The following is a 26682-nucleotide window of genomic DNA, read 5'->3' as shown; positions in this document are numbered from 1 at the left end:
ACTATGCCAAGCATAGAAGAGAAGACTCCCTGGAAAAGACCCTGATGTTGGGAAAGATGGAGGGCACAAGGAGAAGGGGACGACAGAGGACAAGATGGTTGGATAGTGTTCTCGAAGCTACCAGCATGAGTTTGACCAAACTGCGGTAGGCAGTGGAAGACAGAAGTGCCTGGTGTGCTCTGGTCCATGGGGTCACGAAGAGTCGGACACAACTAAACGACTAAACAACAACAAATCACTGGGTGGGGCAGCTGCAATAGTCCTGCATTGCAGGGGCTTCGACCAGATGATTTGCCCAATCCCTTCCAACTCTGCAATTCTATGATTCCGAAGGAAGATAAAGATGGCCTCAGATGGAACCGACGCAAATAACTCAAAGCTTACAACACATTTACGATTTCAAGCTTGCTTTCACAACAGGGTAGAGGGACCCTTTGTGATACAAAATGAATTAGAATGTTATTATTACGGTCACGGACCAGTTCCAGGTCACTTACAATATCAGGAAAATCATAAAACACAACTGGGATACATCGAATTACAACTGGGTTTAACAGAGACAATTCAGATATAGTGGCAGTTTAAAAAGTATATTAAATCTTGAACACTAAAATATAACCTAAAATTATCATTTAAAACCTTAATCATTTTGGTAGTACAGCTTGTTCCCTAAGTTTTATGGCAGTCGCACAGAATTTGGCCACCGTGATACAAAACTTGCATAGTTGCATATTTGGTAGAACTGGGGTTGGCATGCTTGTCCTCAACCTTTTCAGACACAGGACTTGTTTTCATGCATTTAGGAACTCATTCCTTAATTATTTTACCATGCATTTTTACGGTGGTGCTCTGCTGTTGCAACCCACCTCGGATCAGGCCATGGCCTGGTACTGAATCCTGACCCATCAGCCAGAAGTCCACTGCCAACAGAGCAGAGGAACTATAAAGGTAAAGGTAAAGGGACCCCTGACCATTAGGTCCCGTCGTGACCGACTCTGGGGTTGCGGTGCTCTTCTCGCTTTATTGGCCAAGGGAGCCAGCGTACAGCGGGTCATGTGGCCAGCATGACTAAGCCGCTTCTGGCGAACCAGAGCAGCGCACGGAAACACCATTTACCTTCCCGCCAGAGCAGTACCTATTGATCTACTTGCACTTTGACGTGCTTTCGAGCTGCTAGGTTGGCAGGAGCAGGGACCGAGCAACGGGAGCTCACCCCGTTGCAAGGATTCGAACTGCCGACCTTCTGATCAGCAAGTCCTAGGCTCTGTGGTTTAACCCACAGCACCACCAGCGTCCACATTTTGTATGCATCACATCTATGAGCCACACTGGGAGGGAGCTGGTCACCAGCCACACAATTTTGTTTCCCCCATAATAACCCCAGTCCTAAGCATGCAGCCAGCCCTATGACAGAGGCTGCTGCCTGGACTCAGCCTTTAGTCCTTTTAGAATAGAATAGAATAGAATAGAATAGAATAGATTCTTTATTGTCATTACACAAGTGCAACATTGCACAAGTGCAACGAAATTGGATGCCATCCCTTAAAAGCAACAAAAGCAAAACAACAACAACAACCAAACAAACCACATTCCAGCCACACCCACACCAACACCCATCAAACTCCCAGGTCACACTATCGAGTTACAGCATTCAAAAAGGCCACAGCTCTTGGATAGAAACTGTTTTTCAGTCTATTTGTCCTTGACTTGATGTTTCTATATCTCCTGCCAGAAGGCAGTAGTGCAAACAGACTGTGTCCCGGGTGAGATGAATCCTGCAGGATGTTGTTTGCTTTCCTAAGACAACGGGAACCGTACAGTTCTTCCAAAGATGGGAGAGGATGACCAATAATCCTTTGGGCTGTGGTTATGACCTTCTGGAGCACCTTCCTCTCCCTAGCTGTACAACTGGAGAACCAAGCACAAATACAGTATGTAAGAATGCTCTCTATGGAGCCTCGGTAGAAGGACACCAGCAGTCTCTCACTCAGATTGTTCTTCTTCAAAAGTCAGAGGAAATAAATTCTCTGCTGGGCCTTCTTCACCAGAGCAGTGGTATTTGCGCTCCAAGTCATGCCCTGATCGATAGTTACTCCCAAAAACCTGAATTCCGCCACCCTCTCCACCCGTTCCCCGTTGATATACAAGGGCTGAATGTCCGCCTTTTTTTTCCTGTAATCCACCACCAATTCCTTGGTCTTAGCCGTATTAAGAGCCAGATTGTTCTCTCCACACCAAACACAGAGCCGCTCCACCTCGTCCCGATAGGCGGACTCATCCCCTCCTGAAATGAGCCCTACCACCGTAGTGTCATCAGCAAACTTGATGATTTTGTTGCTGGAATAGATGGCTGTACAGTCATACGTATAGAGAGCATAGAGCAGGGGACTCAACACACAACCCTGTGGTGAGCCGGTGTTAAGGCTAAGGGCTGTGGACATATGTGACCCTACTCTAACCCTCTGAGAACGTTCTGACAAAAAATCCAAAACCCAGAGACAGGTGGAGTTGGAGAGTCCAATCGCCTCTAGCTTGGACACCAGTTTCACATGTTTTTTTTTCACATGTTATTATCTCAGGTGGAAGATAACAAGTGGCCTACCCAAAAGGACTGTTGTACAAACTGAATTTTTGGTATTTAATGCTATCGTTTAACTTTATTCTTTGCTCCTCCTTCTGATTTATCGGGGGGGTTGTTAGGTGATCTGAATCATTTAGCGTTTTGCTGCTTTTTTTTCCCATCATTGATTTTGTTGGTTTCTAAATGCTGCCTTGGGTGGTTTTTTAACTAGAAAAGTGGCTTATAAATATTTTAAATAAGTAAGTAAGTAAATAATTAAATGCAGTCCGCATCTTCAATGATCCTCACATTCGTCTCTCGTTACCCTTGCACCCTCCTTCCCAGTTTTTCCTTTGCTGTCGCTCCAGCTGTCAAAATTTTTGACTGTAGGCTGCCTGGGGCAGGGATTTTTTCCCCTTTTCATTACTATGTCAAGTACCACTTTATTAAGCTGTTCCCGGTTTTGTCCCCCATTTCCCCAAGGAACGCAGGGCAGCATGCAAGGTCCAATCCAGCCCCACGCTCCATTCCATCCTCACAACACTCCTGTAAGAGAGTCACAACACCCCTGGGTGCTCGAAAGTCACTTAGTAAGCTCCATGGCTAAGCAAGACATACACTGAGGTCTCCATCCATCACTCAGTCCATCACATCACACTGATCTGGCGCCTTGTCTTGTAAATCAAACGCCACTAAAACTGCTTTGAGCATCAGTGCAAAGGGATCCATGATGCCGAGACCACATAACACCGGTCCTGAAAGACCTACATTGGCTCCGAGTACGTTTCCGAGCACAATTCAAAGTGTTGGTGCTGACCTTTAGAGCCCTAAACGGCCTTGGCTCAGTATACCTGAAGGAGCGTCTCCACCCAACTCGTTCAGCCCGGACACTGAGGTCCAGCTCTAAGGGCCTTCTGGAGGTTTCCTCCCTTCAAGAAGTGAGGTTACAGGGAACCAGGCAGAGGGCCTTCTCGGTAGTGGCACCAGCCCTCCCATCAGATGTCAAGGAAATAAACAACTATCTGACTTTTAGAAGACATCTGAAGGCAGCCCTGTTTAGGGAAGTTTTTAATATTTGATGTTTTGTCATGCTTTTAATATTCTGTTGGGAGCTGCCCAGAGTGGCTGGGGAAACCCAGCCAGATGGGCAGGGTATAAATAATAAATAAATCATCATCATCATCACCATCATCATCTCTCCTGGCTTACCTTTTTTCTTGTTGTATTCATCTTCAGTTTCATGGCAAGAATCCGAGTGATAATCCCGAAGTTCTTGCTCATACATCTCAGCAAAATTCTCATCATCCTTTTTCTTCTTCTTCTTGTCTTTGTCCTTGGACTTCTTCCCTTTTTTCTTTTTCTTCTTTTTCTTCTTTTTCTTCCCGCCATAGTCGTCGTCTTCTTCGCTGTCGCTCCACTCTTTCTTCTTCTTTTTCTTCTTCTTCTCGCTCCTCTCTTCCTCCTCATCCTCTGTCAAGCCCCTTCCTCTCTCCTGTTCCTCCTCATCTTCCTCATCTTCCTCCACCCCTTCGTCTTCCTCATCTGATGATCTGCTCATCCTCTCCCCCCCAGTTATCACCTACACTTTGCCTTCTCTTTCCTCATCCCTCCACAACAGCCTTTCCTCTCAGGCTCTTTGGACTTCCCTCGAGCCTTCTTCCCTCGATTCTCTCCTCTGTATCCCTCCTTGCTCTTCTGCCTCTTGAAAGACGCTAGTTTCCTCTAAGCTTCCCCGAATCTGCACCTCCCTCGATGCCTGCGCTCTGGACTTCCTCCCCCGCTTGCAATTGATAATCCCATCAGACGGTCGCTTCTTTGACTGCCTTTAACTTTATCCCTCCTGTCCTCCACCTGTTTGGCCAAAAGGCCTCTTCTGCTCACATCTTTCGTTTCCTTCTCTCCTTTTCGGTTCCATTACTTATTCATTGGCCTGATCAGAGTTGCTTCCTCCACCTCCGTCGTCTTCGGCATCTTTTTTTAAAGAAGAGCTTTCCTCTCCTGAGATCAGATCTTGCCATGAGTCTACCATGTCACACCTAGCCAATGAAAGCCAGAATCCCTTCAAATGTAGGTCAGGAAGGGAGCCTGTGATGAAATTCTCCCGTGGCCTCAGCCCAGAGAGAGATTTATGCAGTGGGGCAAGTTTACGCCGCTCTCCTCGCAGCCCCACTTTGAGCTTCAGAACAGTTGGCTACATTTGGCGTGGGAGAGGGGGGAGATTACCTGGAGCTCCTTCAGTCAGCTGACCCCAAGACAGACAGACAGGTGAAAAGAGAGAGAGAGAGAGAGAGCTACTCTATCTGGCTGGTTTGCCGTTCCCTCTCCATTATTCATGGGTCTCAGGATTGCTTTACAATCTCAAACTTTGTGGCAGAGAAACTCCCGAAGTCGACGGGTGAAGTGCCATAGATTAGGAGGAGAGCAAATATGTTGCCTGCGTGAGCTCCCAGGTTTGCTCCCCGAAATCTCTCAGTAAAAGGTAAAGGGACCCCTGACCATTAGGTCTAGTCGTGGCCGACTCTGGGACCTGTAAGGGAAGGGAATTCTCATGCTGGATTTTTTTAATGATCAGTGATGTAGCATGGGTTGCCAGCTCTTGGGGCAGTCCAGCACATGCACTGGGGAGCAGGGTGTGGAGGCTGAGCAGAGCCTGCCGCACCAGCCCAGCCCTCCGGAAGCCAATGCCTTTGTAGGGGCGCCTAGTTCACACACCCCTCAAATTTGTGCTACAGCAGCCTTAAACAACCCCCCCCCCACGCTATGGCCCTGTTTTTGATGCCTCTCTTCAAAGGGTCTCTGTCATGGAAAAACAGTTCTCTTTCAAAAAAAAAAAAAAAGATCAGCCATTATTTCTCACAAGCGCAACATTATTTACCTATGACACACCAAAATCCTATCGTCAGCAGTAAATTGCTCAACACCTTTTTAAAAGCCTTCTTTTCACTTGCAATCTGGCGAGAATAACAGCGAGCAAATATGCAGATGAAAAGCCAGTGTCCACAATCAAGCGTTTGAGTTTTCCCACCCGGGGCAATTAAATCAAAGATCAGAGTTCTTCCATCAAAGCCATTGTCCCTGCTGACATACCTGCCGTAATTAAATTAAAAGTAATACACTGAAGAACGCCGCAATGCCTTTTATTCTTTCGTTCTTTCTTTGAATAGTAGAACAGGGAAAGCTGTGCAACAGAAGGTCACCGATGCATAAAGAATGATCAGGCAAGAGCAACCAAGTTAGCAGCGAGACCATCAGCTTAAAACCGTGGCTCCTATCATCATTGGCTTTCCATAGGAAGCTCTCAAGCCATGTTCTGCGCTCCCAAGCATCACACAAAATGACAGAATAGCAGAATCATAACCCTAGTTGACATTTGATACTCTGTGGGGGGCACTGTGTGCTGGGTCCTGCCCTCAAAATCATGTGGCTTTCTTCACACCATAGTAAATTTTACAGCCCTACGCATGGAGTATCTCAGAAACTCCGAGTGCCCCTATCTTCCAGGGACAGTCCCAGGTTTACAGAAGCCGTCCTGGTTTCTGATTTGATCCCAGAATGTCCCACTTTTCTTTAGGTAAAGGGACCCCTGACCATTAGGTCCGGTCGTGGCCAACACTGGCGTTGCGGCGCTCATCTTGCTTTATTGGCCGAGGGAGCTGGTGTACAGCTTCCGGGTCGTGTGGCCAGCATGACTAAGCCGCTTCTGGCGAACCAGAGCAGCACACGGAAATGCCGTTTACCTTCCCGCCAGAGCGCCACCTATTTATCTACTTGCACTTCAACTTGCTTTCAAACTGCTAGGTTGGCAGGAGCAGGGACAGAGCAACAGGAGCTCACCCCATCACATTGGAGGGTATGGAGTAATGCGACCCTCAAGCCAAGGAGATAACTATACAACCTTTAGAAGACACCTGAAGGCAGCCCTGTACAGGGAATTTTTAAAAAATGTTTAATTTTTTAGTCTGTTTTTCTATATACGTTGGAAGTCGCCCAGAGTGGCTGGGGCAACCCAGTCAGATGGGTGGGGTATAAATAATAAAAGGACGGTGATGATGAAACAGGACGTCCCTATTCTCATTGCAGAAACTGCCGGTTAGTTTCTGGGTCCAATTCCAAGTTCTGGTATGGACCTATAAACAGTGGTGGAGCATAGGCCCATGCTGCCCAGGGCGGGCGCGTTCCCGAGGAGCACGGAGGGTGCCCTCCCAGGCGCGGGATAGCTGCACACACACACACCAATCCCACTTCCTTCCTCTCCCCTTCCCGCTCGCCTGCCTCCTTCCCATCCTCTCCCCTGCCTGCCGTCTCCTCCAGCCAAGAGCATGGGGCAACGGCGCTCCACCCGCACCTACTGCCAGCCGTCAGGGGTGTGATGGCCTGGGACTCGGGCTCAGACTTGGAGCCAGAGGAGTCTCAGTCCGCACCGGATCCTGTGCCTCAGGCAGCATCTGAACCAAGTCTGGGGCCTGATTCTGAAGAGTCCCAGTCTGCACAGGTTCCCCTGCAACAAGCACCAGCTGGGCCGAGTCAGGGGCCTGAGCCTGCCCTGGCTCCAGATGCGGGGATTAAATAGGTCTGGATCTGGTCAATGGCTGCATGAAAGACAAGGTTGAAGGCAGGCAGGTTAAAGCAGCAATATATTGTTCAAACAAACAAGCCGTGTGTGTCTGTTATGAGAAGGGAGGTAAGATGTGTGAATTGGCCTTCAGTTTGGTTGCTCAGATTCAGTCATGATGGTTTATCATCACGCAACACAGTGTGTTGCCTGAAATCGTGAAGAGGAGGAAGGAAAAGGATTATCTCTCTGTCTAACGCTAACCTCTTGATGGGATCCTCTTGTAGTTTGCTATCCTCAAGTCTAAGGACAGAGTGCCCCCTGCTGGAAAGAAAAAACAAGATTCCTGAAAAGTTGTACCTGAACATTCACAGAATCATAGAATCAAATCCCCCACTTGGCCATTAAGTCCACTGGGTGAAAATGGGACCAGTCACTGCCTCTCAACCTAACCTACCTCACAGGCTTGTTGTGATAATAAAACAGAATGGGAGGGTGTGAACATCATTTGCCATCTTGAGCTCCTTGAGCTCCAGGTGGGATATACAGTGGTACCTCGGGTTACAAACGCTTCAGGTTACAGACTCTGCCAACCCAGAAATAGTACCTCGGGTTAAGAACTTTGCTTCAGGATGAGAACAGAAATCGTGCAGCAGCAGTGGGAGGCCCCATTAGCTAAAGTGGTACCTCAGGTTAAGAACAGTTTCAGGTTAAGAACAGACCTCCAGAACAAATTAAGTTCTTAACCCAAGATACCACTGTACATGCATTGTTGTTGACATCCAGCTGCCTCAGGAGACCATGGAGGAGCGCACCTTCTGGGATGTATAGATGCATATGGACAAACACAACAAATAAATAAATGTGTCTCTGTGCGTGGTTTGAGGTGACATCTGAGGAAAAGGGGTTGCAGGAAGGGCAAAAATTTCCTGCACTTCCTTGGACTGCAACTTTGCAAACTACTAAAATATCTATCCGGGATCAGCCCTACCAGCACCTCAAACCTGTGGATCCTCAGAGGAGGATCTACAGGAGCAAGACCCGCCCCCCAACAGATCTCCACACCACTAAGGACCCTGAGGAGGTCACCAAGTCTGGACTTCCCTAAGCCAGTACTGGAGGCCCCTAATTCATCTACCTGGGTTCCTGGCTACAGGAGCAGAGGAGATGGAAGTCAAACAGAAATTTCAATGACTGACTAGCTGCACATGAGGCTACTCAAGAGGAGAGGAAACGACATGGAAGCATCTGTATGGTTTAGGACCTGAATGAGAGCCAGGAAGGAGTAGAGCAGGCATCCCCAACCTTTGGCCCTCCAGATGTTTTGGCCTACAACTCCCATGACCCCTAGCGAACAGGACCAGTGGTCAGGGATGATGGGAATTGTAGTCCAAAACATCTGGAGGGCCACAGGTTGGGGATGCCTGGAGTAGAGTCTCCAGCTGCAATATAAGCTCCGAATATGAGATGTTCTGGTCCTGATGCACCATCAATTATCCCAGCTTCTGTGTCACTCCCAGGAGAGATGCGTGGCTTGGGCATGCTACACGTACCGCAGTAAGTGGCCGCCCAGTGCACCAACAAGCGCTGGAGCTGTTTTGCAAAGCAATCTGAGTTTTAATGAAAGGGGGTGGCTTCTCCCCTTCCTTTCTGCAACTCACATGGAGCTGTGAAGCTTTGAAGACGTCTGTGGGGTCCAGCTGTTTTCCAAGCCAGCCAGAGGGAGATTTCAAAGCTCTCTCACTCAGACCTACGGATGACCAGATCTGTCAATTTCAGTTTCTCATTTTTCCAGTCTCAAATTCAGTTCCCCACTTTTCTACATCCGTTTGCAAAAATAAAAATTAAGTCTTCGTGAATATTCGTTAACGTTTGAGTGCAAAGTTCTCCTAATGCGCACATTTTCCCCAAGCAATATTCCCTTAATTAATGTCTTTTTGGTACGTAATTTTCGCTATGCCTTTTAATGCTCACTTTACCTCAGTATATGCATCTTTATTGGACTAGAGAACTGTGTTGAAAAAATATGGAAAAGTGCAAATTTCAAAGAACCACTCTGCATATTGTTTCAGAAATGCAAATTGGGTAGGAGCGTCTTTAAATGCAAAATGATCTGAATTCCCCCATCCCCAAAGAGCTCTGCAAGACAATGAGCTGTTCCCTTGCTTTGCAAACCCGTCCAGCTGAGTGCATCACAAAAACCCCATCCCTTCTCCTCTGAGCTTAAATAAATAAATAAAATAAAATTCATGCATTTCAACACTAAAAGGAAGTGGGGGAACAGGGAGAACAGGGGAACCGGAACAGTAAGTATAATGGAGGAAAGCACAGGCCTGTAGTTCTAAGGCTCAGCTAGATAACATATTTTGGCATGGGGGGCCACATTCCCTTCCAAGCAGCCTTCTGGGGGCCAAACGATAGTGCTGAGCAGGGCCAGAGGCAAAAGAAGGTGGAGTTGTGAATATACACTTTACCCTTCATACATAGAGCACTGGTCTTTGAGGAGGAGGCGTGAGGAATCTGACAGGGTCCTAGAGTCCTCCCACCTTCTTCCCAAAGCCCAGTTAGTGCATTCCCAGCTTTGGGAAGAAGGTGGGAGAACTCTAATAAAATAATAATAATAATAAAATTTTATTTATATCCCGCCCTCCCCAGCTGAAGAGCAGCTAACAACAATAAAAGTAACACAGCATTATAAAATCAATTCATTCTAAAATCAATTCAGAATCAAATTAATGGCAACCATTGGGCTAGAGTTCTGTGAGGATTACCAAAGGAGGGGGTCAGACTGTGCCTTGGCCAAAGGCCTGGGGGAACAGCTCTGTCTTGCAGGCCCTGCAGAAAGATGTCAAGTCCTGCAGGGCCCCAGTCTCTTGTGACACAGCGTTCCACCAGATCGGGGCCACGGCCGAAAAAGCCCTGGCTCTGGTTGAGGCCAGCCTAACCTCCCTGTGGCCCGGGACCTCCAATATGTTTTTGTTTGAAGACCGTAAAGTCTTCTGTGGGACATACCAGGAGAGGCAGTCCCATAGGTACGAGGGTCCTAGGTCGTATAGGGCTTTAAACCAGCACCTTAAACCTGATCCTGTACTCCACCGGGACCCTGTCCGAGCTCTCCCGCCTCCTTCCCAAAGCGTAGTGCCTTGCTTAGCTGGGAAGGCAATGTGAGGGCAGGGAGGGTGTCAAATTTTGGCCATGCTCCCTTCTGAGTGCGAGAAGACAGTGTGCAGCCCACGAGTTCCGTGTCAAAGTACTCTTGCAGCCCACTTGGTATGAAAAGTTGGGCTGCCCTGACCTAGATGGTCCGACTCTGTTAATACGGAAGCTTCCTATAGTGAGCTTGCCGTTCCTAAATATCAGGTGTCCAGTTGTGTCCAGAAGAGGGCAATGTTTTAGCACTTCTCCTCTTCCACATTAACTGTGCCTCAGCCCAGCCTCAAAGTCAAAAGGCAGAGCATCAAACAGGCGAAACAACCTGCTCATGGCATCCTCAACGGAACTGAGGAATGTATTGCATTTCCCCCATCCACCCCTCCCAGTTCCAGCTACTTCCTTTCCTCCTCATTTGTCAGCCCTGCCAGAGAATATGTAATTGGGTGAAATGGCAAAATACCCTGTGGCTCTTCAAATATTCGTTTTTTGTGCGGTTGGTGGTGGGGTATCTCTCCCTTTCTCCAAGCTGTTCAAAGCAACATACATGGGTTTTCCAGTGTTAGCCTGTGACAGTAGGCTGAAAGATTGCATCTGGCATTAAGCTCTACCGTTAGGTGAAGGGAGTCAGATGCCTCAGGTAGGAATTGCTGAGGGGCAGGCATAAGAGCTGTGTGTGAGCCAGAGAGCTTGCTCATACACAGCCTTCTGCCTACAGCGCTGCCCTGTTGCCAACGCTGAAGTAAGATTCAACCCCCAGTTTAGTTAGCTTCCGTATGTGAAATGGAGGGGGGTGTAGAGAGATGCTATATTGTCCTTTGCCTCGGGCAGCAAAATGCCTTGGGCTTGATCGTCCAATAAGCTAGGCAGGGATCTGAATAGAGATCACCCTGGTATCCAACACACAACTTGGCATCACACCGTTGGTCTCACTTGGGACATGGGACTTCGTCAGTGCTATTTTTCAAGAAAAAGAGGTGCGGGAATTCACCATGAATTCACCCTTGTAGGTAAAGGTAAAGGTAAAGGACCCCTGGACGGTTAAGTCCAGCCAAAGGCGACTATGGGGTTGCAGCACTCATCTCACTTTCAGGCTGAGGGAGCCGGCATTTGTCCACAGACAGCTTTCCAGGTCATGTGGCCAGCAGGACTAAACAGCTTCTGGCGCAACGGGACACCATGATGGAAACCTGAGCACACGGAAATGCTGTTTACCTTCCTGCTGCAATGGTACCTATTTATCTACATGCACTGGTGTGCTTTCAAACTGCTAGGTTGGCAGGAGCTGGGACAGAGTAACGGGAGCTCACTCCATCATGGGGATTCGAACCGCTGACCTTCCAATCAGCAAGCCCATGAGGCTCAGTGTGTCCCTTGTACTCTTGTAATGGCAATGGCACCCACCTGAGAGGTGCCAGAACTGAGTTCCAGTGAGTACCACCTAAAGAGAAGCCTGGTGTGATGGCCTGGGACTTGGGCTCGGACTCGGAACCAGAGGAGACTCAGTCTGCACTGGATCCTTTGCCTCAGGCATCATCTGAACCGAGTCTGGGGCCTGATTCTGAAGAGCCCCAGTCTGCACAGGTTCCTCTACAACAAGCACCAGCTGGGCCGAGTCAGGGGCCTGAGCCTGCCCTGGCTCCAGATGCAGGGATTACCTCGTTGCCTTCAGCTGGGCCATCACTTACAGCTGCTCCACTACTGGTTGGGTCAGGGGAGGTTGAGGCGGCCCCTGGGTCTAGTAACCCACTGATGTCTCCCGAGCTGCAGAGACTGAGGTCTGAGAGAAGGAGAGACCCGAGTACTCGCAGGAGGAGTGCTCGCCTTCGGACGAGACAGGGAGGTGAGTCACTGGGGGATCAGGACCGGCCATTACCCTGACAAAAATAAAAGCCTGTCGGACCCCGCCCCAGGTTGCGGGAGCAACATTGTTGTATGCTAGATCCTGCCTGAGATCCTGTACATGTCCTTGCCTGGTTTCCTGCCTTGTGTCCTGCCTTGACCCTGTCAGATTGACTCCTAGTGGAAACTTCAGATTCTAGATCGGACTTGGACCGCGGTTCTCAGCTTACCCCCGGGCCCAGCATACCCTGGACCTAGTCTTCCTAGTGACGCAGGAACAAAACTGTTCTTCTGCCTCTGGTTCCTCTCACTCACTCAAGCAGATGTTTCTTCAGCATCCATCCATTATGTTCTCCCACCCCCACTCCCCTGGTTCTGAGTCTTCCTCTTCTGAAGACACCAGGAAAGGGACCCCCACTAATTGAATTGCTTCAGGGCCTGGTGCTGAGATGGCAAGGGGGGGGGCAAAGGCAGGCCTTCTCAGCAAGCTGAAACCTCTTTTATTTCTTACCAAGAGAGTCGGGGAAGTCAAGCATGAATGTCAAGGCTTTTCTGGGGAAATGTGATCCGCTAAGATAAGCTGTAAACAACCCAGGCGATTCCATTATATTTATTAATGACACCCGCCACCCTGGAAATGCAAATTGAGACCACGTGGCGTAATTTCTTCACAAAAGAATCTCATGGACTGCATTGTTGTCAATGTGCTCTTTGGGGGGGAAAGGTCCTTTTCCTCTGCAGAAGGTCCTAATATTCGGGGAAATCTTGTTTTATTTTAATATTTTTAAGAATGTTAATTGTGTGGTTGACTTTGTAAAACCATATATATATATATATATATATGCAGGTTTTGGTGTCCTCGGGTGTCTTCCCGTGTAAAAGTTGGGGTGTCTAGGCGACGTTTCGACGAGGTCTCACTCGTCATCTTCAGGCTGGTGCTTTCGGCTTCTTGTTACTGGAACAGAGCAGGATCTCAGTGTTTGAGTTCCTATAAATACTGTTGAGGAGGTGTGGTGTATAGCCTCCAATGTTCTGGGCAGAGAGGAAGTTCCCAGGCTAGTGTGCCTTTTCTTCTTTTGTTCCTTAATTACTTGAGGGATATCTTGAGTGATTTCTTGAGTGATATCCTGAGTACCACTTAGGTGGGTCATTAGGTGTGGATTAGTTGCTAAAGCCTTTGTGTCTTGACCTCTTGAACTTTGTGAAGAGTTTTTCTGAGAAGATGGCTGTACTGCACTTAGTTGTGCTCTGGCTTGGCTTCGTGTATAGGGGCGAGCTGTGGTTTTGTGGCCTGTGCCAGCCAGATCTGTGTAGGGATTGCAGGGGGGTGCAGCATCCGGAGGTGCCACCCTGCAATCCCTACACAGATCTGGCTGGCACAGGCCACAAAACCACAGCTCGCCCCTATACACGAAGCCAAGCCAGAGCACAACTAAGTGCAGTACAGCCATCTTCTCAGAAAAACTCTTCACAAAGTTCAAGAGGTCAAGACACAAAGGCTTTAGCAACTAATCCACACCTAATGACCCACCTAAGTGGTACTCAGGATATCACTCAAGAAATCACTCAAGATATCCCTCAAGTAATTAAGGAACAAAAGAAGAAAAGGCACACTAGCCTGGGAACTTCCTCTCTGCCCAGAACATTGGAGGCTATACACCACACCTCCTCAACAGTATTTATAGGAACTCAAACACTGAGATCCTGCTCTGTTCCAGTAACAAGAAGCCGAAAGCACCAGCCTGAAGATGACGAGTGAGACCTCGTCGAAACGTCGCCTAGACACCCCAACTTTTACACGGGAAGACACCCGAGGACACCAAAACCTGCATTCCTGCACCCGTGAAAATCTACGAAAGCATATATATATATATATATATATATATATTTAAAGAAAAGATCATTGATGACTTCCATGCAGGAGAAGTCTCAGGCTGCAGGCCCACAATCCATCAGAGGAGGGTATTTAGGCTTGGGGAGGGAAGGCGCCCCACTGTTGCTGCACCTGCTCCATAGGGCCCAGACCTGTGGACAGCTGTCTAGAGGCTAGAAGTGCTTGTGTATGCATATCCGGAACGTCATGAAAGCTGCTATAAGTGTTTTTTGTGCCAATAAAGAGTTGACAACAAGACATGTGCCTTATTTATCTGGGATGGGCCGTGACTTTATAGGAACATAAGAAGAGTTTGGATTTGATAACCCGCTTTATCATTACCCGAAGGAGTCTCAAAGCGACTAACAATCTCCTTTCCCTTCCTCCCCCACAACAAACACTCTGTGAGGTGAGTGAGGCTGAGAGACTTCAGAGAAGTGTGACTATCTTTACAATTTTATAACATGCAGAGAACAATACAGTGGTACCTGAAGTTAAGAACTTAATTAGTTCTGGAGGTCCGTTCTTAACCTGAAACTGTTCTTAACCTGAAGCACCACTTTAGCTAATGGGGCCTCCTGCTGCAGCTGCACTGCTGCCGCACGATTTCTGTTCTCATGCTGAAGCAAAGTTCTTAACCTGAGGTACTATTTCTGGGTTAGCAGGGTCTGTAACCTGAAGCGTATGTAACCTGAAGTACCACTGTACATGTTGAGAAACCAGAGAGAGGAGCTGAGGGAAGTCTGGGGGGAGGGTCTCTTTTGGGGGGGGGGAAATGAGGGGGGAATGAGGATGAAGTATTTTTGATAAATTGTTATGTTTAAATCCCTAATAAAAATATTTTTTAAAAAAAAGAAGAAGTGTGACTAGCCCAAGGTCACCCAGCAACTGCATGTGTAGGAGCGGGGAAGCGAACCCGGTTCACCAGATTATGAGTCCACTGCTCTTAACCACTACACCACACTAAGAAGAACTGTGCTGGATCTGACCAAAGGTTCATCTGGTCCAGAGCCCTGTCATCACAGTGGCCAAGCAGATGTCCCCATGGGAAGTCTATCGGGGGAGAGTAGCCATCCTGGCTAGTAGCCCTCTCCTCCGTGAATTTGTCTATTGCCCTTATTACAATGTGAGGCATTCCTCAACCAAGGGGCTGTCATCTTCCTGTCACATATCCTGCGGCACCCAAGGCAGCCTTGGCTCTCTCTGTTCCCTGTCTCTGTCTGATCATCGTGCCACAGTGTCTGTTTCTCCGCCTGCTCTCTGCGCTGGGAGGCATTGTGGCAAATTGGAGCAGGCTTTGCCACACGGATCAAGCAAACACAGGGTGACAGGGAGCGAGGCTCGGGCCACCTCGGGGGGCTATGGTTTCTATCCTCTCTCCTGTCATCCTAACCTTGTCTCCGGGGCAGAAGGAAATTGAGGCCAGCTTGCGCTCAGAGCTGTGTCTCGCTGAAGCCGAGCTCACTGTGAGGCAGGGCGACGCGAATTCTCCAAAACAGCGGAGGAGAAAGCTGCAATCGTTCACTTCCAGCACAATCCTCAAGCATGTTTACTCAGGAGTAAATCATAGCATGTGTGGATTAGATGGGCCATTGGCCTGATCCATTTGCACCATGCTGACCTTGAGTCGTTCTACCCGGACACTGAGGTCCAGTGCCGAGGGCCTTCTGGTGGTTCCCTCGCTGTGAGAAGCCAAGTTACAGGGAACCAGGCAGAGGGCCTTCTCGGTAGTGGCACCCGCCCTGTGGAACGCCCTCCCACCAGATGTCAAAGAGGAAAACAACTACCAGACTTTTAGAAGACATCTGAAAGCAGCCTTGTTTAGGGAAGCTTTTAATGTTTAATAGGTTATTGTATTTTAATATTCCGTTGGAAGCCGCCCAGAGTGGCTGGAGAAACCCAGCCAGATCAGCAAAGTATAAATATAGTGGTACCTTGGGTTACATATGCTTCAGGTTACAGATGCTTCAGGTTACAGACTCCGCTAACCCAGAAATAGTGCTTCAGGTTAAGAACTTTGCTTCAGGATGAGAACAGAAATTGTGCTCCGGTGGCGCGGCAGCAGCAGGAGGCCCCATTAGCTAAAGTGGTGCTTCAGGTTAAGAACAGTTTCAGGTTAAGAACGGACCTCCGGAACAAATTAAGTACTTAACCTGAGGTACCACTGTAATAAATTATTATTATTATTATTATTATTATTATTATTATTATTATTATGCTACACCATACATTTTAAGCCCTGTGATATCTCTTTAAATAGTCATGGTTTTCCCCAAAAGACTTCCGGAAGTTGCAGTTTGTTATGTGGGGTTAGGGGTGTTAGGAGGCCTTCTATTCCTGGAGTTATGATTCCAAAAGTTCCCTAGGAAGAGGAAGTGGCTCTTAAACCGCTTTGGGAATCGTAGACCTGGTTGGGAAATAGGAGTCCCTCCCCAGCCTGGATTTAAAGTAAGAGTTTGGAAAGATGATAAAAGAACATTATGCCACTTTGCAGCCAGACTCCAGAAATAAGAGGAGAGCGATACAGTTACCCACGTTTGCCGTCCCCCAGAAGAAAAGGCCTCTGGAGACAATGGCAAAATGGGGCTTCTAATGTCATGGGGAGATTAGCAACCCAAGCCCCTACTCAAAGAAAAGGAAGCAATGAGGAGAAATTCAAGCCTTTGAAACCGATAAGAGGAAAGTCCCTTCGCAGAGCGGACCTACACTGAAGAACACAACAAAAGTGCAACCTCAGACAGATTAAGTCATTCCGTGTGAAAAATTTAGAGCCTGGTTTCTTAATAGGCGGTTGGCTGCCTGGGAGCCTCCCTCTGGCCCACTTAATCCCAGCGATATGATCCACACCTCTTGGTTTGAAGTTGGACGTCTGCCTGAAATCCTTTTTCATTTGTGATGCACTTGTGTGCAAATGTTGCAATGGGCGGCAGTGCCAGATTAAACCCTGTGGAAGCCCCTAGGCATTCGAAAGTGGGGAGGGGAGGGGGGTAAGGCTCGCATATATTATCTCCCAATACATTTTTTTACCAACCAACAATTTTATCTTATCTTATTTTATTTTATGTTAGTAATTTTTGTTTTGCTTTAAACAAATACAGATAAATATAAACAACCAAAATTACAAAAGAAAAAAATCCTTAAGAATAATAATGGAAAAGGCTAACAAACTACAAAAAATATCAAAGTACATGGCATAGAACATAAGCCATTATGAGAAAGAAAAAAGAAAAAGGAAAAAGGAGGAGGAGAAGGAAGGGAGGAAATGAGCCAAAACACAAGAAGGCTCGTCTATTGTACGCTTCCGTCAAGGTCACAACAGATCATTATTCTTCTCAATTCTCTCTCTGTATTCCATAGAATCCCTCATCTTAGTATCAGGGAACATTTCCCTATGCAGTATCATTCTAAACATAACCAGGTCTTTACTGATGAACCCTTATCCCCTAGATAATTGTTGGTTGGTAATACATTTTTTTACCAACCAACAATTTTAATAAACCAATTCTATTATGCAATATTATTTTGATCTGTTGTCGTGGGGCCCCTAAAAGGTGGGGAGCCTATAAACCAGTGCCTACTCTGCCTAGTTGTTAATCCGGCACTGACGGAAGCGGGGAACAGTGATGTCAGATGATGGGTGAGCATGGTTTTGCAGGAAATGGCCACACGGGCCAAATCAGACCCTCCTAGTTGGTCAATATTGACTTGGCAAGCCACTGCTAATTGGCCTTGCATGCCAGAGGTCCCAACGTCAATCTCTGGAGAAAGCTCCTTCTGGAAGCCTTGGAGAGCCATTGCCAATTGGTGTCAGAGTCTTTCTCCAAGTGGCCAGAGCATATGCTCAACTCCCATTCTAAAGGCTGATGGTAATGCGAGTTGAAAGAAGACCTTCACCATCATTGGACTGAGAACAGCCATGTGATCAGGCATGGGGTCACCTCCCTGCCCAAAGCCCATGGATATCTGGAGAACCCATCAGCCACAGTCCTGGTCCTGGTGAAATCTTAAATCTGCTTCTCCAAAGCTGAAGAAGCTTCTGGAATGAATCATTCTCCAACTCACCTCTAGACTAGGTGCTTTTACAATAAGCAGTACACAATCAAGTCATGGAATCAATGAGGCAGAAAAGGCTGTTGTATTTTTCACCTAGACATGAAGTCGGGTTTGCCCCAATAATCAAATTTCATGATTCAGATTTTGATGTTGAAACCCAACATCTAAAATCTGTCATCCAAACGTCAAAATAAAAATTCAGCACCATAATTTGAAATCCAGGTGTTTGTCTTGTCTGGTCTACGGTTGACCCACTCATGAGGCAGACTGAAGCAACCAACTCAAGTGGCAGAATCCTATGGGTTGGTGCCCCCGCAAGGAAGAGTTTGGATTTGATATCCTGCTTTATCACTACCTGAAGGAGTCTCAAAGTGGCTCACAATCTCCTTTCCCTTCCTCCCCCACAACAAACACTCTGTGAGGTGAGTGAGGCTGAGACTGAGAGACTTCAGAGAAGTGTGACTGGCCCAAGGTCACCCGGCAGCTGCATGTGGAGGAGTGGGGAATCGAACCCAGTTCACCAGATTACGAGTCCACCTCTCTGAACCACTACACCACACTGGCTCTCAGTGTGGACCCTGCCCACCCCTGCCACCACCACTGGGTTCATGCAGTGGCGGCTTCCAGCGAGAACTCTCGAGATCTCACAGAACTCTCGTGAGATCTTGCTGAGCTGATGCAAGATCTCACGACAGCTCCCGCAAGACCTTGCAGGATTTTACCGGAAGTTGCAGCTGCTATGTGACCCCATTAAGTGGGGCTTCGGTGGGGAGCAGCAGGGGGGGCAGCACATTCCTATTCTACCTCTGGAGGCAAAACATGACAGTCTGAGCCTGGTCTGGCCCATCCAAGGGAACATTCCCTGATTGGGTCAATCAATGGATGAAATCCAACAAAAGTTTATTTATTACAATCAGTTGTCAGATACTGCCCAGTGTTGATTCCTAATGAGAAATAATTAGTCATCAATTTCTGGAACTAAATACCTGCTGTTGTTGTTGTTGTTGTTGTTGTTGTTGTTGTTAAAGTTTGCATACCATCCTTCATCCGAAGATCACCGGGCAGTTCACAACATAAATATTCACACTTTCAAGTTATAGCCAAAGAATATTCAGTATCAAAACTGACACAAACTCGTTATGGCTGCAATTCTAAGTACACTTGTTCATGAGTAAGCCATATTGAACAAAATGGGACTTATTTCTGAGTAAACATGAATAGGGTTGTGCTGTTAACCTCCACTCCTATCCAAAGGGGGATTTGCCAAAGTTTTGTCATAATCTGTTAACGTTTTAATGATTTTTTTGTTTATGTTTTTAAATGTTGTACGTCACTTGGAAACCTTTGCTGAATAGGCAAATAACAAGTCTAACACGACAATAACTCTGCAACAATATTAGACTTCCTAGCAACATCTCCTTCAGTTCTTCACTTCTTTATATCTCTTCTGGCGTGCCCATCCTGATGGTAGCTTCAGACCAAAACTCCTTATTTCCTTAAACCCTTCTTCCTATAATAAACCACTCCTCCTTTGCCCATCTAAGTCCCAAATACAGAATTGCATTTGAACATCCTTGGAGTGGGCTATTAGAACAGAACAGGGAGCTCTTTGGTCCTATTAGAGTTAGCAAATTCATTGAGAGAGCAAACTGTGTTACTTAGTTTGAGAAACAACCCAGGTTGACAGCACACATCATCTTCATCTTCATCTTCATCTTCATCATCATCAGTAGTGGTATTTTGCACCCTTCAGTGTAAGGTCCCAGGTCAGGTTACAAGATTAAAACCAGCTAAAACAATTTATAGGTTAGGTTCTAAATATTTACATTGTGGTCTAAAACACACATCACAATGAAAGCAAAGTCCTACCAGTCTGCGAATGAGAAGACAGAAGTTTCCTTTTCCACCACATTGCAAATTGTCTTGTCTTCCCTCCTAATTCAGGTCTCTGATTCTGAACAAGCGGTTTTATTAAAAGAGCGGTCAAGGGACAACCAGCAACCAGCCTTTGCTCCTCAAGACAGGACTCCGTTGTCAAATGAGTTTTGACTGACACCGGCAAGAAGTCAAGGCAGACCAGCTCTCACTTCTGATATTTAAGTGCACTGTGCCAGCCAGCCGAGAGCCCCGTCAGACTTAATGAGTGCTTAAAAAAAATATGAAGCCAGAAAGGACCTACTGACCTCTGCCAGAGGGGGAGACGAGAGAGAAGGCAGAAAATTGATCATCAAGGGAATCAATGGGACACCTGTGGGTCTCACCCTCTATGCTTTATGTCAAGGCTGGGGAATCTCATTCAATCTAAGGGCCACATTCTCTTCTGAGCAAGCTTTCGAGGGCCATTTACCAGTGGTGGGTGGGGCTAGAAGCAAAAGTGGGTAGGGCAATGAGTGTGAATTCTACCTTTGTACACTAGGCTTGCTTCTGCCTATACCCCTCCCTTTCCTTACTCTTCACTTTTAGTTTGTATACAGTGGTACCTCGGGTTACATACGCTTCAGGTTACATACGCTTCAGGTTACATACGCTTCAGGTATGTAACCTGACTCCGCTAACCCAGAAATAGTACCTCGGGTTAAGAACTTTGCTTCAGGATGAGAACAGAAATAGTGCTCCAGCGGTGTGGCGGCAGCAGGAGGCCCCATTAGCTAAAGTGGTGCTTCAGGTTAAGAACAGTTTCAGGTTAAGAACGGACCTCCAGAACGAATTAAGTACTTAACCCGAGTTACCAGTGTACCGCCTTTCTATATTACTGCACACAAGGACGTTTACGGCAACAAAATATACAACAAAGAACACACACCTTATAATAATCCGATCCAATACAACAAGTCATAATAAAACATAACTTTAAAATGGAATGACTCGTATCAAGGAAAGTCATATCTAATGATTTATTAGGTTGTAAGAGCACACAATAAAATTGACTCTCAAAACGTCAGCAAATAATAATGAAACGGAAATTCACACTTAACAATTACAGTAAATAATTACTAGACTAGGATCAATAAAAATAGCTGCCAGTCACAATGCATAAAAAAACCACAACACATACAAAAACATGTAAAAGGGTCAAATTGAGAAATAAAGACACACAACATATAAAATTATTATTTTTAATGAATTCCTGAACACCTCTTACCTGTTTCCTGCAGCTTAAAGTCACGGCCTGGGACTTGCAGCCATGTTTAGGGAAATTTTTAATGTTTGATGTTTTATTGCTTTGTTGTTGTTTTGTTATTGTTGTTGTTGTTCTGTTGGGAGCCACCCAGAGTGGCTGGGGATGGGTGGGGTAAATAATAAATTGTTGTTGTTGTTGTTGTTGTTGTTGTTGTTGTTGTTGTTCCCCATCCAGGCCACGAAGATGCATTGGCAGAATTAAAGGATACACATTCTAGCCAGGCAAGAACATTCAGGGGGTGAAGTAAAGCCAGTGAGGATTGTGGCCTGGGAATTCCAAGGGCCAGGTAGAGCAGTTTTGAGGGCCGCATTCAGTCCCTGGTCCTGAAGTCCCTCATCTTGGGCTAGTGTCATCTCTTCTTTATAATCAACACTAACCACTTTGTAGCTACTTTCGCTAATGGTCATAGCTGTCAACCGTCCCTTATTTGGCGGGAAAGTCCCTTATCCCAGTGCCGTGTCCCACTGCTGTCCCTTATTGATGATGACCCTTAAATTTCTCGGGTTTCAAAGGAAGCAGCTCCTCTCCCTCCCTCCCTGCCGGCCAGGGAGGAGGGAGGCTCCAACTGTGTTGCTTGGCTGCATTGCTCACCCAATAAGGAGTCTAAGAACGATTGGGGGGTGGAGCTTGCATGCCTTGTGCCCGGCCGCGTTGCCTGGGGACTCGCCTTTGCTCAGTGCTTCCCAGCGGAGAGGTGATGTGGTTTTCCTTGCTGCATCCCCTTTGCTGGGTTACTGCACTGTGGGAACCACCGCTTGAGGCTTCGTTTGGCTGCTGGCTGGGCTTTCTGCCTTTGGCTCAGAGGGGCTCAGAAGCTGAACATACCTGTGCTCGGAATCGGATGGATACGTCATCGACGGCCCACTCACCCTTGCCGGGGAAAAGGTCTGTCTGGAGCGGGGGCACATGGTGGGGGAAAAGGAAAGGAGCTGGTTGAGTACAATGGCGGGCGGCAATCTCGTGGGAGGGGGGGCTTTTGGATTTGTTTTGGAGGCTCCTTCGATTGACTGTTATGGGGGAAAGGAAATGAGCTGGTTGACTAAAATCCCTTATTTTGGCTGCTGATCCCTTATTTTGAGGCTGCTGGTCCCTTATTTTCAAATCTGTAAGTTGACAGCTATGCTAATGGGGAACCTAAGCAAAAAGCTCTCCTAATGATATCAAAGCATTAAGACACGGAGGGAAATTCCACTAGGTCAGTCCGGTGCATCCTTCCCCAACCTGGTGCCCTCCATATATTTCACACTGGGGTCATGAGGCAGAGTGAGGCAGCTGCCTCAGTCAGCAAACTGAGGGGTGGAAAGTAGTTAAATATCTGTGCCATCTGGTCTGCTCTGCAACTCTTGCTTCACACTGCTGTTCTCCTCAGCCCCGGGCAGCACGGCCAATGGTGAGGGATAACAGAAGCTATAAGGAAAGAACCTGAGCTGTAAAAGGAGAAGACAAGCAAATACACAAAGGGCACGTTCTGTACAGTCTTCTTTTGGTCCCTCACTATCTCTGACACTGGCAGGTCTCGAGTTCAAGTTGCAACACACACACACACACCCCGCAAATCTTCAAGCGCAGCCAATCATTCTCAAATGTGGGCCTGCTAAATCTCGATATGCTAATCAGGTAACGGTTATAGCAGAGCCGTTGACAAAGAGAAACTCAATCTCTCGCAAGTTCTCAACCTTTCTTGCCTTCTCAGATCCCAACAACTCTCACACTTTGCCTCAGGCCACCATTCACGCCGTCCATGTAAAATGCTGCGATGCCACTTTAAACAGCCCTGGCTTCGCCCAAAGAATTCTGGGAGCTGTGGTTTCTTAAGAGACCCTTATTTTCTCACAGAGCTACAATTCCCAGAGTTCCCTGGGAAGAGGCATCGACTGTTAAACCACTGTGGAAATTGCAGCTCTAAAAGGGGGACGTGGATTCTTACAGAAATGGGGAAGTTGCGGCCCTTCAGATGTTGGACCGCAGCTCCCATCACCCCTGCCCATTGGCCATGCTCACTGGGGCTGATGGGAATTGTAGTTCAACAATGCCTGGAGGACCACAGGCTCCCCATCCCAGATTTAGGAGTGTGATGGCCTGGGACTCGGGCTCAGACTCGGAACCAGAGGAGACTCAGTCCGCACCAGATCCTTTGCCTCAGGCATCATCTGAACCAAGTCTGGGGCCTGATTCTGAAGATCCCCAGTCTGCACAGGTTCCCGTGCAACAAACACCAGCTGGGCCGAGTCAGGGGCCTGAGCCTGCCCTGGCTCCAGATGCGGGGATGACCTCGTTGCCTTCAGCTGGGCCATCACTTACAGCCGCTCCACTACCAGTTGGGTCAGGGGAGGCTGAGGCGGCCCCTGGGTCTAGTAACCCACCAACGTCTCCCGAGCTGCAGAGACTGAGGTCTGAGAGAAGTAGAGACCTGAGTACTTGCAGGAGGAGTGCTCACCTTCAGGCGAGACAGGGAGGTGAGTCGCCGGGGGATCAGGACCGGCCGTTACCCTGACAAAGATAAAAGGCTGTCGGACTCCACCCCAGGTTGTGGGAGCAACATTGCTATATGCCAGACCCTGCCTGAGATCCTGTATCTGTCCTTGCCTGGTTTCCTGCCTCGTGTCCTGCCTTGGCCCTGTTGGACTGACTCCTAGAGGAACCTTCAGATTCTGGACTGGTCCTGGACTGCGTTTCATGGGTTACCCCCGGGCCCAGCACAAGAAGCCTAGCTAGGTCACATACCAAACTGGAAAATCCCTAGTATTCCCAAACACGACTGGTGATTCAAATACAGTGGTACCTCAGGTTACATACGCTTCAGGTTACACACTCCGCTAACCCAGAAGGATGAGAACAGAAATTGTGCTCTGGTGGCGCGGCAGCAGCAAGAGCTAAAGTTAGCTAACCACATTAGCTAAAGTGGTGCTTCAGGTTAAGAACAGTTTCAGGTTAAGAACGGACCTCCGGAACGATTAAGTACTTAACCCGAGGTACCACTGTAGAATTAAAACCAAATAGTAAAACTGCACTGCGATTAACGATGCAAATCAACAAACCTTACTCTATGAAAGCTATCCTTGTACGGATGGTATCTGACTCCGAGTAAGTTAGCAAAAATGTATTGGACAGGTACAAATTTCTATTAGAAATGTAAAGAAAAAGAAGGCACCTTTCAGCATATGTGGTGGCCTTGTAAAGTATTAAAAGGATTCTGGGAAATGAGATATAATGAATTTTTTAAAAAATATTTAAATTAACCTTTATTTTTTTAAAAAAAACCAGAGGCTTTTCTATTAGCAATTGTAGGTGCAGACATTCCAAGGGAGCAGAAAAGACTTTTTATGTACGCGACGTCAGCCGCACGGATGTTATTATCTCAGAGATGGAAAGAAGATAAAATCCCTATCAGAGAAGAATGGCAAATTAAATTGTTGGACTATGCCAAAATGGCAAAACTGACCAGAAAGCTCAGGAACAAAGAAGACCAAAACTTCAACAAATAATGGGGGGGGGGGGAATAAATGGTAATTTATCTTGGAGACCAGTGTAAGCAGATGAAAACATTAGCAAGATTGCAAGGACACTTGTAATGTAGCAAGTAATATGGAGATAATGGAGTTATATAAAATATGGACTACTGGAAAATATGCAGTAGAAAAGGTTAACAACAGGACCCATGGAGGGGAAGGTGGGAAGTCCAGAGATTCAGAGGAATCTTTAAATGTGGATGTAGATGATTGTTTGTTATAATTTTATACTTGTAAAATCAAATAAAAATTATTTCAAAAAAAAGCTATCCTTATAAAGACACATCTGGCTTATGCTGAGGGTGTCACCTTTACAATAAATGACAACTGAGAAGATAGGTTTACTATAAATAAATAAAAAAACCTTCCGCTGCAATTTTTGGGGCAGGAAACTAGTTACAGAAGGAGGTCTGTCATTGAAGAAGAAGGACAAAGATAATTGGTGGTTTCCTCCGTGCCCAAGTCAACCAGTTTTGACTAGATACATCATCAAGGCTACACAGAGGCAAATGCATATGGAAGGTTTGATTCTTTCCACAAGGACACAATTTGTCCTTATGACATTATACCTGCTCCCCAGAACCATAATCTCCAGTGTTCATTGCCAGAACGTGGAGAAAACCTTTCTTATTCTGAAGGGGGGGAAAGATGTCAGAAAATTGGGTTATTCATTGAGATTCATAATATTAAAGTAATAAGATTCCTATTTTAGAGCAGGACAAATTGCTTTGACCAATGATTGAGAGCTGAGCAGTGTTCCCCAACCTGGTGCCCTGCAAATGCTTTGGACTACAACTCCCATCAACCCCAGCCAGGACAGTCAAGGGTCAAGGATGATGAAGGTTGTCCACGACTTCTGGAGGACACCAGATTCAGGAATCAGCTATAGTTCATTTCTAGGTAGGCACATTGAAATATACTTGGAGTTGAGCGTGGATTTCATGCTCTTTATTCAGCTCATAGTGGTGAGGAGGAATGGAAGTTTCCCCCACAATATCTGCTTTATATACATTATTTACACAATGGGCTGCACGTGATTGGCTAATTCCTGGATTGTCCTGTAGGCCAATCAAGTTGTGGATTCACTTCCACCTGGAGCTGGATTGGGTGGCTCCTACGGACCAATCATACTGCTGCATTGTTCTAGGACCAATCAGACTGCTGCATTCTGAATCCTATTGTTCTAAGACTAATCAGACTGCTGCATTTTGGATCCTATTCAACTCAGTACATAACACACATGAGGTGTACTCTTCCAGGGTCAGCCCAATCATACCCATTGGATTTGTCACTGCTTCCCCTTTCCACGGGGAAATGAGAATATACAATCAGTGCCACAACAACGAACAGGAACAAACTGTCAGGAACTCTAGCGAAGAGGCATCAAGCAATGGGAAATAGCTGCTTGGCACAGATGTGTGTGCATAAGATCTCATCGTATAAAAGGTTATAGGAATGGGCAGCAGATGCAGAAATAAATGTATTAGAACCCTGGTATGATTTTACAACATACTGGAATGACAGATCTCAACTAGGGATGCAATTCAATGCAGCGTGCCTGTTTGTTCAGCTTTTGTGCAGTCTCAAGGCCCTCCTGGTTCGCTACCGTTTCGGTTTTGTAATTTTGTTGTTCTTTCGGTTTGCTGTGCTCTGTCTGAAGTAGGTTTCATAACCTATTTCAAAACCTTTGAGCCAATTTACGTAAGACAGTGTCCACTTATGAAACTGATTGGGTTGTGTGACGTTACTTATCTGTCTCCTATCAGGTGTGTATATCTGTGTAAGCAGCTTGAATTCACAGAATGCTGCCTACTGCAAGTATCTTATTTTTCCTTCTTTTAATAATTTCAGTGGGGAGGTGACAAGAAATTTTCCGCACCGGGTACCATCTGACCTTGCTATGCCACTGTGCCTACACAATCTACCTTGTGATTGTGTGTGTGTGTGAGAGAGAGAGAGAGA

The 26682-nt window shown here is 46.8% G+C and overlaps 1 protein-coding gene across 1 annotated transcript in view; it reads right to left on the bottom strand.

The window, feature by feature from the left end:
* Positions 1–20125, bottom strand: part of LOXHD1 (lipoxygenase homology PLAT domains 1) — a 184802-nt gene extending 164677 nt beyond the window's left edge. The window contains exon 1 of the mRNA XM_028749019.2: positions 19900–20125. Within this exon, the coding sequence (XP_028604852.2) occupies positions 19900–19942 (43 nt within the window). The 5' untranslated portion in view covers positions 19943–20125. The remainder of the gene's footprint in view (positions 1–19899) is intronic.
* Positions 20126–26682: the final 6557 nt, after the last annotated feature.

Source organism: Podarcis muralis, chromosome 11, assembly GCF_964188315.1.
Source record: "Podarcis muralis chromosome 11, rPodMur119.hap1.1, whole genome shotgun sequence".
Taxonomy (NCBI): Eukaryota; Metazoa; Chordata; class Lepidosauria; order Squamata; family Lacertidae; genus Podarcis; species Podarcis muralis.
Note: the sequence above shows the minus strand (reverse complement) of the source record. Positions and strands in the feature narration are given on the sequence as shown.